General features: G+C 36.5%; 1 protein-coding gene across 8 annotated transcripts in view; it reads right to left on the reverse strand.

Moving 5' to 3' along the window:
* The window catches only part of Trip12 (thyroid hormone receptor interactor 12), a 124,866-nt gene that overhangs the window by 54,254 nt on the left and 55,336 nt on the right, over nt 1–15,276 (reverse strand). For all 8 annotated transcript variants that reach the window (XM_013027177.1, XM_013027111.1, XM_013026960.1 and 5 more), the window contains 2 exons: nt 9,566–9,649; nt 8,143–8,238 (listed from right to left, as the gene is read on the reverse strand). In XM_013027177.1, the coding sequence (XP_012882631.1) occupies nt 8,143–8,238; nt 9,566–9,649 (180 nt within the window). The remainder of the gene's footprint in view (nt 1–8,142; nt 8,239–9,565; nt 9,650–15,276) is intronic.

Genomic DNA, 15,276 nt, shown 5'->3' on the forward strand with positions numbered 1-15,276 from the left:
GAAAGAAAGAAAGGAAGAAAAAGAAAGGAAGGAAGGAAGGCAGGCAGGCAGGCAGGCACGGAAGGCAAGGAAGAAAGAAGGGAGGGAGGGAGGGACAGCTGAATACACACTTCTATTTTCCATATATGGTGGTATGTTACTTGAGAAAAGTATAAAATGCACCCCCCATTTTGACAAAAAGATTATTAAAAAGGCATGCCTTATTTAGCTAAACTGGAATTATTTTTACTAGAAGAAAAACTAAATCAATATATTCAATATAGAACTGAATTCAATGACCATTAGTTAAGAATTTGGAGCCCTTGCTTTGATTCTTGTATCAGCAGTTTCACCAGCAACCCCTCAGTAACTACTTTTTTTTCAGTTGTGAAACTTGAACTCAGGACCTGGGTGCAGTCCTTGAGCTCTTTTGCTCAAGGCTACTAGCACTCTACCATTTTAAGTCACAGCTCCATTTCCAGTTTTCTGGAAGTTCACTGGAAATAAAGTCTCACAGACTTTCCTGCCTTATCATGCTTTGAACCACGATCCTCAGATCTCAACTTCCTGAGTAGCTAGGATTACAGTCTTGAGCCACCAGTACCTGGCTTGCTATTATTATTTTTTATCTTAGAGTTTCTATATAAAGATCTCAAGAGTCACAGACCAAACACCACTGCCAATTAGAACTGACAGGCAACCATTTTCTATTAAAAACAAATTAGTAATTATTCGAAATTTTGTAAGTTATCTGGCCTTTTAACTGCAGCTAATCAACTATGATACTAGAAGCAAAAGCAGCCATAGACAATATGAGCAAACTATAATCTAATGCAATTTTATGGACACTAAAATCTGACCTTTGTTTAGTTTTTGTTACAAAATACCACTCTTAACATCTTTTCATCCACTTAAAAAATTTAACAGTCATTCTTAGTTTACAGACTACTTTCATTTAAATGAAATTATGTATGTACCTATGGAGACAGCCAGATTTGGCCACTAAGTTTTGACTTCTGTCACAGAAACTAATAGAACTCAAGTGGTCACCAGATATTTGCTCTGTTCTGAAACTGGGCAATTTTTTTTTTCCTTTTTTGCAGTACTATGGTTTGATCTCAGGGGTTTGAGCCAGATGTCCAGGCCCTTTATTATTTTATTGTTCTAATGGGGCTTTTGTTTCTTGTCCTGGTTGGTGATCCTCCTATTTACATTTTCCATGTAGTTGGGGTGATGGTCTTCTAATATGCCCAGGTGTTTATTGGTTGTGATAGGGTCTTGTAAACCTTTAACAGACAAGCTTCAAACCATGATCCTTTTGATCTCAGCCTTCAGAATTGTTACAATTACAGTTGTGAGCCACCATGCCTGGTTTGCATAAAACTCTATAATAAACAGAATAAAGTATCCTGTAGTCACAGGTTAAAGGCAAGGGCTGCTTCAAATATGCACAGAGATGTCTGTCACTATACACCATACACTAGATGTCTGTCACATGTTTTAATCTGCTTCATTACTCAAGGATGAGGACACAGATTTGCCAACTTGGTATCAACCTAAATTTTGAGAGAACCAGACAGAGTCAAGGTTGAGCCAGGGATGGAATGAATCAACAAAATTCCAACTCTGGTCAGGTATGCTCCAAGTCATGGCTAAAGATAAACTAATCTACTACTGAATCTTTATGTTTACATAGAGAAAAAGAAGAAAACACCACTGGCATGAGAAACCTCTTCAGTACTTTTATATAAAAGGTTTGCCATGTAATGAAGCAAAAAACAAACAAAAGAAAAACAGCTTGATTTTGATAATAAAAAAAGCACATCACAGAAACAGACCAACTCCTACAGAATTAGAATATAAATTGCACAACGGATTAGCACATTAAATGTATACACATTTGCACAATTAAAAATAATTTTAAAAGTATAAGCAAAGAATTAAGGACCAAAGGGTTATCAGTAGAATGCAAGCTACAAAGAAATATCTAGAATTGAAGAATAAAACAACTGAAAACTTGTCAGTAGGAAGTGTTTAAAGTGAGCAACAAGATAAAGTTCTCAGAATCACAAAGACAGGCTAGATGGAGTGAACAATCAAAGATATAATAATGTAAGGGGAGACACTGATCAAGATTTATTGTACCAATAAACTGACACACTGAATTGAATGAAATCCCTATGTACAATTATTTAAAAGATTGTCACCAAAAGATTTCCAGGAGTATCTCAAAATACTGTTTATAAAATAGTATTCTAATTACCATCAGGAGCAAGAAGTGAGCTTAAACTGAAGATAATGTCCCCAATCTCCATTTTGTAAGTCTGAGTTAGTCCAAGCAAAGTTTAAGGGAGTTATAGAAAAATAAACATAAGGAGACATTCCAAGAGGTAGATGACAGAAAAAGAAAAAAAAATCAGGAAACACTTAAGCAATTCGTGTTTTTTGATTGGTTGTGGAACTTGAACTCAGGGCCTGGTGCTATCCCTGAGGCTCTTTGTGCTCAAGGTTAGAACTCTACCACTTCTGAGCCACAACTCCACTTCTGGTTTTTCTAGTAGTTAATTAGAGATAACTTGTTGCCTGACCTGATTTAAGCAGTTTCAACAAGGGATCCAGGATTTTCCTTCCTAAGTACATACAGAGACTATGTCAAAAAATTAATTTAAGTAAGATGTTAAACACTCATAATCCCATGCCTTTACTCACACATAAGATTTAACAATCACACAGCTAGGGATTCCCACTGGTATTATTCATAGGTCAAGCACACCATCAAATCTTCCGGTAAGGGTTCCCACAAAAGATATTGAGCCAATTAAGAATAATGGAACAGGCAAATAAATGAGCAAACATAAAACAGTATGTTATTAACTATATAAATCTAATAAAACTGCAAAAAGGTAGAATTTAATAAAACAACATAAAAGGTGGTAAAAGTTAAACTTTGCAGTTTAAGATATGAAAAAGAATTAAAGTAGGCAATAATAAACCAAGGATACAGAGTAAACAGCCTGGTGTTGGTGGCTCACGAGTGTAATCCTAGCTACTCAGGAGGCTGAAGATTTGAGGATAGCAGAAAAGTCCATGAGACTCTTATCTCCAATTAACCACCAGAAAACTGGAAGTGGCGATGTAGCTCAAGTGGTAGAGTCCTAGTTTTGAGCTGAAAAGCTGATGGACAGTGCCCAGGCCCAAAGTTCAAGCCCCATGACCAACCAAAAAAAAAAAAAAAGAGAGACTAAAGAACATACATATACAGGATGTTTAAAAGATGATATACAAGAGGCTGATAGAAAATTAGAATACTTGACTACAAATATAGAAGAGTGAGCAAATACAGTTTTTATATATAATGTACACTTTGTAAACACTGAACTACAAAACTTTACAGTAGGAAAGAAATGGAGAAAGATGAAGGAAAAATGTACAGGTGACAATGTTCAAGATACATTACACTCATAACCTGACTTCTGGAATTAAAACCCCTTTGTTCAGCCTTTTAAGCGTGTGTGTGTATACACACACACACATCTTTTTCTTTTTTTATACAACCACTTACATATACACACATACACACACACAAACATTTTTTACAGTGTTTCTAGAAATAATGGGTAGGACTAGAATGAGAGAGAGAGAAAAAAAGGAAATAACCCAAATGGCAAAATACACTATGTATAGCCACAGAATGCAGTGATATTGACACTTTTACAAAAGGAATCTTCACCGGTCCTCTTGTACTCATAACCTGACACATATGAAATTGTAACCTCTTTGTATAACTACTTAATAATAGAATTTAAGGAAAAAATAACAGGACAGGCCATCTATTTTAAAAGGCTATTTAAGAAAAAAATAGTAACACTTTTAATAAGTTGGAATTTTTTTAGAAAGCTGGAATCAAAATACAAGACAAAGCAAATGAGTTACTATGTTACTACCACTGGAAATAAAGCTTCTAGCATTGGAGAAAGGAGATAGTATCAGTGAAATATGTGAACTGGCATTATCAATATAAATTTTTTAGAAGATAACGTTTTTTTACTCATTAAAAGGATTTAATAGTGAATAATGTAGCAGAAATGACAATGACTAGAATTTGGTATCATATCAGGTAGTAACTGTGACAAGATGTACATTTACAGTAGAAGAGAATTTAAGACTGTTGAGCTTAGTTATATCACACCAAAAAGCAAAGAGGCTATCAAAAACTATCAAAAGTCAAGTCAGCAAGGTTCAGAAGCTAATCTCAAAACGAAGAGTCCAGCATCCAATAATGGAACAATGTATACATCAATGAAAATCACTAAAATATCTAAAGCCCCTATGAGAGCCCACTACTTGCAATGATTCATCCCCCGCCAAAAGACAAAACCAACAAATAATCGGGGGGGGGGGGTAAAATATCCTTTATCAACTCTTCTCCAAAGTAATATGACTTCTCATATATGAAATTATTTGTCCTAAGCACTACCATTTTGTAACCCTTGTTATCTTGACACTGAGTTTCAAGTTTGTTTACTGAAACTTCAATCACCACCTCCCCTACCAGTGAGTTGTTTGGCTTTTGCTCTACTACTAGTAAGTCACACTCTCCAGCCAGGGTTTTTGTTGGTTATTTTAGACATGGACTTTTTGCCCTAAATGTCTTCAAACCTCAAACCTTGATCCCTGGCTTCTTAATAGCTAGGATTATAGTAAGTGAGCAACTAGAACCCAGCTTGCTACTCTTAATACAAAACAACAAAAAAAACCCCAGTATTTTTGAATTGCCTTTCTTCACTGGGGGGAAAAAAACAACAAAATCAAATCAAAAATTTTAAAAGCCACTACAATTACGTGTGTGTGTGTGTGTGTGTGTGTGTGTGTGTGTGTACAGCGTAAGAATCTTGAGCATCAGGATGAAAGTTTTACAAGTGAGAGCATTTATCTGGATTTATTTCAAAGCAATAAAGGAAAGTGTGATACAGATAAAAATGTGTAACTATTAGACATGAAATGGTATTGTTGAACCTGGGACACTGCAGGTGTAAGGAGTTTTATACTCTTCTCTAGTCCAAGATTTAAATATGGATTTAGAGTGTTTTAATGTTAATAGGTCCTATAATGTTAATAGGCCCTTCCAGTCTTTTTCCTAGAAATACATAAAGAGGTAAAACAAGTAAATTCAGATTTGTCTTAGAAATGAACTCAAGAAATACACTGATGTAAAAATCATATGTGGTCCAGACTGAAGAAAAACAAAATTTTAGAAGATTTAAAAAGCATGGGAATAGGGCTGGGAATTTGGCCCAGTGATAGAGCACTTGCCTTGTATGCACGAGGCCCTGGGTTCGATTCCTCAGCACCACATAAACAGGAAAAAAAAAAAAAAGCATGGGAATATACGAGCTCTGAACTTAATACCAGGAAACATTCTCTTCATTTTTATACTTATAAATTCAAATATATGCAGATGAAATGGTATCTTAAAAACAAACGAGTTGGAAGTGGTGGTGCACACCTGGAATCCCTGTACTCACAGGTTAAAGCAGGAGGGGTCACTGGGTGCCAGTGGCTTGTGCCTGTAATCCTAGCACTCAGGAGGCTCAGATCTGAGGATTGCAGTTTTGAAGCCAGCCTGGGCAAGAAACTATATGAGACTCTCACCTCAGTTAACCACATAAATAGCCAGAAGTGGCACTGGCGCAAGTCGTAAGCACAAGCCTTGAGCAAAAAGGAGCCCCGGGACAGTGCCCAGGACAGGTTGCGGGGGAGAGGGGTGTACACATACACACGTACACACCAGGACACACACACACACCAGGAGAGTCACCAGAAGTTGCACACACACACACACACATACACGCACACACACCAGGAGTCACCAGAAGTTGCACACACACACACATGGAGAGTCACCAGAAGTTGCACACACACACACACACACACACACACACACACCAGGAGAGTCACTAGAAGTCACACACCCACCAGGAGAGTCACCAGAAGTTACACACACACACACCCACCCCAGGAGAGTCACCAGAAGTTACACACACACATACCAGCAGAGTCACCAGAAGTTACACACACACACACACACACACACACGGAGAGTCACCAGAAGTTGCAAGCCAGTCTATGGGAGACTACTATAAAGAGACCCTAAAACACTTGGAGTAAGGAGAATGGATAAGAATATAAATGAGATGCCAACCGCTATGGATTAATGACAGCAGGTTGTAGGGGTTATTATACTGTTAGTTATTCAACTTTATCCTATCTTTTTCATAATCAATCTCATTCTCCCTTTTTTTGGGGGGTGGGGGTGGGGGGGTCAGTTGTGGGGCTTGAACTCTGGGCGTAGGCACTGTCCCTTAGCTCTTTAGCTCAAAGCAAGTGCTCTTCCACTTGAACCACAGTGCCACTTCCAGCCTTTTCTGTGTATGGGGTGCTGAGGAATCAAACCCAGGGCCTCATGCATGTGAGGCCAAGTACTCTATGGCTGCCACCTTCGCAGCCCTCATTCTCCCTTTCTAAGCTGAGATAGCTCCTGATTTCCTATACTTATGGCTGAATTGCCAAAGCCTCCTATTCTGATAAATCCCTGTATCTCTTCAGTTTCATCTTCTACCATTTTCCTTTCACTTTCTCATGCAGTTTCTCAAACACAAATTTATTCCCATTTCTGGCATGACACATGTTCTTTCATGAGGACCTATGCATGGCTGGTTTCTTAACCTCACTTTAATCTCTATAAAACTCCTAAGATCTCAAGATAAGGTTTCTCTAACCAGTCTACCCATCTCCTTCCTTCAACCTACAACCGTTATTCTTTGTTTCCTTTTCCTTGTACTGACAACTAAATCTAAATTTTTAGTATAGAATAACTGTTCGTTGCTATCATCCTATATGAAAAGTCTGCAACTCTACTTATCCTATTTGTAATTGAGTATAATCCCAATATCTAGTGAATGGCACTAAATATCCAATTCAAGAGTTTGTAAGAAGCCAGGCACACACCTGTAATCACAACACACAGGAAGGAGTGGTAGGAGGATCCAAAGTTTAAGACAAGCCTTCAGGCTACATGATAAGACATTTTCTCAAGAAAAATAACTTGAAAAGTGATCTGACTTGAGGGGGAAGAATTAGGGAGGATGAAGGAAAAAATGACCATCATTCACTTAATAAAAATAAAGAGAAAGAATAGGGGCAACTGGAAGCATAGCTCAAGTAGTAAAAGCATGAGACCCTAGGTTCAATCTCCTGTACCACCAAAAAAAGAGGAAAAAAAAAAGCTGACTTTTGCATGTTATCTAAGATCTATCAGGGTAGCACAAACAAAACAAAATACCAGCTGTTTCTTTTATTTCCTTGCCAAGTATTAGAATTACAGGTTCAGGCCTGCACTGTTGGTTACTCAGGAGAGCTGAGATCTGAGGATTGCAGTTTAAAGCCAGCCTAGGCAGAAAAGCCTGTGAGACTCTTTCTCCAAAATTAACCATCAAGAAAAAAAAAAAAAGGCCAGAAGTAGAGCTATGGTCTATGGTTCCAGCAGCAGAGCTAGCCTTGAGCAAAAAAACCTAAGGGACTGTACCCCAGGTCCTGAGTTCAAAGCCCAGTACCAGCACAAAAAAATAAAACAGAATAAATTTGAGTTTTTAGGAAGCTAATGTAAATGATTACCTGTTAGAAATCAAGTGTAAAGTACTTTTAGTTACAATTCAGATTGTTATGTCAATCATATAAAATCCCTGTGTTAAAACACACTAATTTGATAATTCAGTGACTAGAAATTGTCCTCAGGCTCATATAAGACTGACTGCTTTATAAAGTAAACTTTGTTATACCATAAAAACTCAAGTTCTGAATCTATGAGCCCATGCAACCAGGTAATTGCCAGTAAATAATTTACTGTTCTTTAGTTCAAACAAAACATAACATTACTACAAATGCTAGTTTTTTAAAATCCCAGCTCATTAATCAAAAATAAAAGTACAAAAGAAAATTTACAGATGCTGAATGCAAGGTGAAACATACACAAATCCTACTTTTAAAAAAAGACTGAAAGTTCATGAAAATGCCCTAATACTTATCCATCAATAAGTAAACATTAAGAATAGCACTTAACTAATTAAGAGGCTTCAAGGGGGAAAACTTTAAATATTCACTTACTAGCTCCGCTTCCAATTGTTCTATGGAAAAGTTGTGACATCCGAGGACCAAGAGGACCAAACAGGTGAGGAGGAAGACCCCTGGCCTCTAACAGAGCTAAAGAAAAAAAGAAGGGCAGGGGGAGTAGTTGAGTTTATTTAATGCAACTGATCATTTCTTAAAATGTCAAGGAACTGATTCATCTCACATAATTGAGTTAGCCAATGTTACTTTTCATTCTAAATTTCAAGAGAAACTATATTAAACTTCCAAGACCACTTGCATTTATTAATGTAGTATACATTCAAGTATAGATGCCTATACATCAAGCATCTTAAGTTTTATGAAAAACTTAAAATCCAGTGCCAGCAGGAACTGTTAACTTTTTCAAGAAAAACCCAATGTAGGTAGGTATATTAAACACCCTTGTCCACTTTTTCCTGACATTGTTTCCCAGTGACATATTGGCTAAGACTCTCCAAAAACACTATGAAAATCGTATTTTTTAGGTTCAAAAAGAAAAATTCTGAGTTCATAAGAGCTCTAAAGACAGTTGTCATGTCTCTTAAGAACTAAAAAAAAAATTATTTGAAATTTACTTATAAGATTCTCCTAAGCCTTACATTGAGGATCTATTCTAAATCTACAATTTGAGACAGAAATACACATCCACCTATTAAATAAAAAGTTTATACAAAATTTAAGATTGCTTTTTGTAAAGGCTCTGACAATTATAAAAAAATCTGAAATTTATATATATAGTGTATATATATATATATATATATATATATATATTTATATACTATACCCTTCATTTTAAAATAGGTGACCAAAAAGACAAAAGAACATTGGAGGGAAAAAAAACCTACCTTACTAAATGCATTCATGTTATTAGGTACCAAAGAACAACATATTAAGCTACTCCTTTTCAAGGTTGTTTTATAATTTATTGTTAAAACCAGATATGTCTGTAACCATGATAAAGATTTTTGGGAGGCTGGTTCTGGAACTTGAACTCAGTGTCTTGTGCTCTTGCTGGGCTTGCTCTAGCGAATGCTCTACCACCTGAGTCACGCCTCCAGCCCAGCTTTTTGGTAAATTGGAAATGGAGCCTCAAGGACAATACTGCCCAGGCTGGCTTCAAACCTTGATTCCTCAGATCTCAGTTTCCTGAGTAACTAGGATTACAGGAGTCAGCCACCAGTGCCCAGCTAAGAAAATTTTAATAGTATAAAATTATCTAAGGCTTTCTAATCAAATTAACAGTAAAAATGAAGATGCAGATAGCTCATATTCTGAACTCAAGCATCGTATCACCACTAAGCAGCCTTTTTAGAAGTGCAGGCACTGCAAGATGTTCAAATGAACAAAACAGAATTAATTTCAAAAGAGAACAGGAGTAGCTGGCAGCCTGTAGTAATCATTTCTTTCAGACTGTCTTTACCTTGTAATCGTCCCATCTCAGAATCATCCGATTCACTCTCCCCAGAGGTAGTCATGCCAACAGCCCCTGCAACAGAACTAGAGGCTTTTGGGGAAGGGAGGGTGAGGGTTAGGAGAGGAGCATTTAAATTCATTATGTCTGGCTTATCTTAAAAAAAAGAAAAACCAACATTTTACAGACTTAAAAATAAAGGCAATTAAACTTGTCTTCATACCGCACACTCAGCTGCTGTTCTAAACTTCATTCTGCAGTGTTTAAAACAAAAGCAACACTGAACTACCTTAGTATTAAACAAGTATAAAAAAAACAATCTTTGCATTTCATTCATACATGGCTTTTGACAAACTCCTCAAACCCTTTGAAAAAATGAATTAAGTCTTGTCCTGGACTCCTGAACCAAAAGTCAATGAAAGCAATACTGCTAAAATCACTTTTATCTGTTTCCTCTAATTTCAAAAGTACAGACAGATTATATATTCTTATTTTTGGAACAAAATACTGAAGATAAAAATTACGATGAACAGATGACTTGAAAGCATTGCTCTGAAAGAGAAAACTTAATGTCCAAACTAGCGTAGGATGAAGAACTAAAGATCCAGAGGGAAAAAAAGAAGGCTCAGAGGGACATTAACCACACAAAATGCTGATCTGAACCCAAACCAAAACCAAAACTATTGTAAGGTCATCAAGATATGACTCTAACCAGGAAAAAACAAACAAAACACAAAGAAAACAAAAACAACAAAAACTACTGCAAAACTAGCAGCATGCTGTACTTTTAAGTGTATTCTTTACTCTTGGTGTATTGGTTTAAACAGATAGGACTGATGTACCTATGACCACATGATTCACAATTTCAAAAACACGGTTTACTAGACAGATAGCAGAATACCAGACAGATAGTCAGAAAGACTTTTTTAGAAGGCTCATGAGTACTATGTAAAGTTAAAGCTTTTCTGAGATGGCTGTGGTGGCCCACACCTATAATCCCAGCACTTGGGAAAATGAAACAGGAGGATCTTGAGTTGAAGGCCAGGCTGGGCTACGTAGAGACCCCTGTCTCAAAACATTTAAAAATAAACAAACAGAGCTTTTCTTAAGTAAAATATGCCAATGCACCAGCCACCAACTCTGAATTTTTATTCCTATTTTTCCATTGAATATTTTAAATTTCAGCGTTTTTTTTTAAGTTTACAGATTAAACAAAGATGAACAAACTATGGCCCAAAGGCCAAATCTAGTCTTGGATTTTTAAATACAAACTTATTACAATGTAGTTGTGCTTATATATTTATATACTGTCTAAGGCTGCTTTCATGCTATCATCACAAATTGAATTAATTGCAACAGAGACCATATGAAGCCTAAAACATTATCTGGCCTTTTATAGGAATTGTTAAAAAATGTTTTAAGAGCTAAAGGTTACCCAAAAATACTGATATTAAAGGGTTATCCAGGTTTAACCACCTACACTCACTGCTGCTACTGAAAAAAATGACAAACCAATACACTATATGATGCTACTTATAAGGCAGCATTTATTAAATGTGTTCTATATGCAGTGATCACCTACATATTCCCTCACAACTAAAAAAATTTTAAGAACTCACACACACAAGAAACTAAGGCTTTGTAACTGAGTTTTCTTTTCCAAAGTAGATTACTGATAAGGGAACCAAAGTTTGAATTCATGATAATCTGACTTTACTCATTATACTCTTCTTCTTCTTAGGTCTGAGACTAGGACTGGAACCTGTGGTCATTTTTGCTCATTGGCTAGCACTCTATCAACTGAGCCATGCCTCCAAACCTATTGTACGTTTTTTTCTTTTCTTTTTTGGTCAGTCATGGGACTTGAACTCAGGGCCGGGGGAAACTATTCCTGAGCTCTTTCACTCAAGGATAGTGCTCTACCACTTTGAGCTACAGTGCCACTTCCCCGACTGTACTCTTTATTTTATTATTAATTATTATTATTATTACTCTGGGCCTGGGCACTGTCCCTCAGCTCTTCAGCTCAAGGATAGCGCTCTACCACTTGAGCCACAGTGCCACTTCTGGCAAAATGCCAGAATGCTTATGCGGTGCTGAGGAATCAAACCCAGGGCCTCATACATGCGAGGCAAGCACTGTACCACTGAGCCAATTTTCCAGCCCCCATTGTATTCTTTAAAAGTACGTATGATATCAGCGTCTTAGACATACTTGTCAGAAGTCCTTTTTAATAAATTAGTGTAATTTCTTCACAGTATACAGAAACCCTGTAAACAAATACTTATATTAGATATTGATTATGACTGAGCGTGTTAAAGTGGCTCTTCCAGGTCTATGGAAAGCAAACACAAAGTTTTAGTATATGAAATGTTTGGCTTTTAAAAAGCACTCTGTCCAGGTACTGATGGCTAAGAACTTTAATCCTATTCAGGAGGCTGAGATGAGGATTGCAGTTCAAAGTCAGCCTATGACACTCATCTCCAAACAACCACCCAAAAAACTGGAAGTAGAGCTGTGCCTCAAAGTGGTAGAAGTGCTAGCCTTGAGCAAAAGAGCTCAGGGACAGCACCCAGGCTCTGAGTTCAAGCCTCACCATCGACAAAAACATAAATAAAAAGCACTCTTAAAAAAAGAAAAAGAAAAAGCACTCTGGTATTTACACATTAAAAAGCAAGCAAATAAACAAGAACAACAAAAAATAACTCATACCGTTGTACAGGTATTGGTGGCTTACATCTGTAATCCTAGCTACTCAAGAGGCTGAGATCTGAGGCTCGTGGTTCAAAGCCAGCCTGGGCAGGAAAGTCCCCAAGACTCTTATCTCCAATTAACCACCAGAAAACCAGAAGTGGTGCTGTGGCTCAAAGTGGTAGAGCACTAGCTTTGAGCAAAAAAGCTCAGGAACAGTGTCCAGAGTCCTGAGTTCAAGCCCCATAACCAAGCAAATAAATAAATAAAACTACTGGGAGAGAGCAAAGGGATGAAGTCCAAAAATAAAAGTACTCTTTACCTGTCTGTATATAACCTTCATAATAAAAAAAAATTTAAATACTAAAACTATATTTAATAGGTTTTAAATTTACTTTAAAGTATACTACAGAGCTATCATCATGAAAGGTTAGTGTAGCACTGTAATAAATTCCACAAATTATAATGCCAAAAAAAGACATTAACCAATATGTAAAATTTATAGAACATATTCGAAAGTTTTGTTCTCTCAAGTTTTATGGAGCTACAGAATCAGTACAACTGTTTTACAGTGGGGGTAGTTAGCCAATTCTGACAGAAGCCAGTTAGTAGAGGCAAAGGGATCCTATGACTAGCCCTTTAAAGGCAAATGAGTTTTGTCTGTGGTCATTTGGTATGTTTTACAAAACTAAAGACAACCCAAATTAGTCTAGTCTTGGCTAAGGGGGCTGTCTGTAAACTCCTATAGGAGCCAACTCCCAGTCAATCTTAGTTAAGGCTATAAACTTCCTCCATCACATACACCACTTTTGTCCACAGTCAAATATAAAAATAGGATTGTGGGCAATAAAACTCAAAGCCAGATTTTCAGCAGTATCACTTTTTCTAAAGCTAGTATGTCTCCAGTTCTCTAATCTAGTGTTAACATATTACCACAGTGCTATGAACAATGTTTACAATGGATAAAAGTGTTTAAATCAGAAGATGAAAGTTTTACTATAAGAGCACCAAGTTTTTATACTTCAAGCATTACAACCTTTTACATAAAAGATAAAATGCTATGAAGTTTATAGAATGAGATTTTAACTATCAAGAAATTGTTAAAAAGCTTTTAGATGCAAAGCACAGGAGGCAATAGAAGATTTCTTGCCTTCCCTATCTTTTCCTCTTCCCCTCCTTCCTCAACATGTCACAAAACTTTGAACTAATGTCAACAGCATGGTTACTAGAATATATACCTTACTAGAGCAATTATACTTTACTATGAGTTTCATTATCAGGTAATATGGTCATTATGGTACTAAACAAAGGTAAATACAGTAGAGTTTATAAAACAAGGTTGCTTTCTATTATCTGATCTCAATTATTTCTTGGGAAATTAGAGATTTTCAATCTAAAATTGTCAGATCAACATCTATTTTTTTCTTAACATTTCACTATTTTGAAGGGAGTATTCTACCAACTATAGAAGCTCAAAGAATAGGATTACTCAACATGGTGGTCAAAGTCACTTCCACAAGTCTAAGCTCTATGCCCTACATTAATTTAGACATTTGTTAATTTACAAATAAACTAAAGCATATTATTCTGAAGAACTTAAAACTCCATAAATAAGCAAAATAGAGGAATTCCTACACCTAACAAGCCATGTGCCCTACAAATATACTAAATTTTGTGTTTATCTAATACTAATAAGTCACATGTATCTTTTTTTTCCCCAGTCATGGGGCTTGAACTCTGGGTCTGGACACTGTCCCTCACCTCTTCAGCACAAGGCGAGTACTCTACCACTTGAGCCACAGCACCACTTCCGGTTTTTCTGGTAGTTTAATTGAGATTAGAGACTCACGGACTTTCCTGCCCGGGCTGGCTTTGATCTCAGCCTCTGGAGTAGCTAGGATTACAGACGTGAGCATGTACCTGGCAGTCACACGTATCTTTAATTACTAGTCATAACATATAAACTAAGAAAATACCTATATTATATTGTGTTTAGGAAGGCAATCTGACTCGACTAATTCCCTTGAATTTTATTTGCTTGAGATAAAAAATTCTTGCTTCCATACCCTCAATTCTAGCTTCCAATTATCTCCACATGAATTAAACACTCCCAGTTATATTTGTATGAATTAAATACCCTTACAACCCTAAGAAAACATAGGTATTATAAATTTGTACTAAGACCTAGATTTAAATGTCACAAATCCATTCTAGCTTAGAAACCTGGGCAAGTTAACCAATTGTGTCTCTGTTAATTCCTATTTTTAAAATGGCAACAAAACCCTTACCCTAACAGGTTTTGAATGTTAAAATGAGAATTATGTGTCAAGTGTTAAATACTGTATTTGCAGTAAAGTATATGTCAGCCACTGTTAATTGCTCCAGAGTCTACTGTAAAACATTCAGCAAAACCTTTGTCACCCATTTGGGAACTGTCTTTCTTCCACATTCAGTCTTGAAATTAATAGACTGAGAAATAATGTACAAGACTGGAAAGAATAGAATGTGGGTCATGACACACAGGCTTTGGTGAATTTCACGCAAAATGGCCTATATTTTTTTAAGTATTTACCAATTAATATTCAATGAAATTATTCTAGGAAAAAAACAGAATGGGACTGCAAAGTTCTCTCCCAACAGAAAAGCTGCTCTAAGGTTTTATCTTTCTTGCTGTTGTTTCTAATGTATTTATAATATACTGTGTGATTTTTTTGTTTCTTTTGTATGTTCTTCCCCTGTGGTACAATCCGTTTTCACTGTATTTGATTCTGGTGCCCTGCATCTTGTATATACATTTTTCTAATTTGGGGAGGGGAAGGGAAATAACAAAATGCTGAAATACGGATATAGGCTGACCCACTGTAACAAGACTATGCTGAAAATGAACTTTACAACTTGGGGGTGGAGGGGAGGAGTTAAGGAAAGGAGGAGTTGGGGAGGTGGGAAGGGAAGGGATGGTAGGGGGAAAAAAAAGGAGGAGGTAACAATGCTCCATAAGAAATGTACTTATTACCTTACTCATGTAACTG

Source organism: Dipodomys ordii, unplaced genomic scaffold (assembly GCF_000151885.1).
Source record: "Dipodomys ordii isolate 6190 unplaced genomic scaffold, Dord_2.0 Scaffold1, whole genome shotgun sequence".
Lineage (NCBI taxonomy): Eukaryota > Metazoa > Chordata > Mammalia > Rodentia > Heteromyidae > Dipodomys > Dipodomys ordii.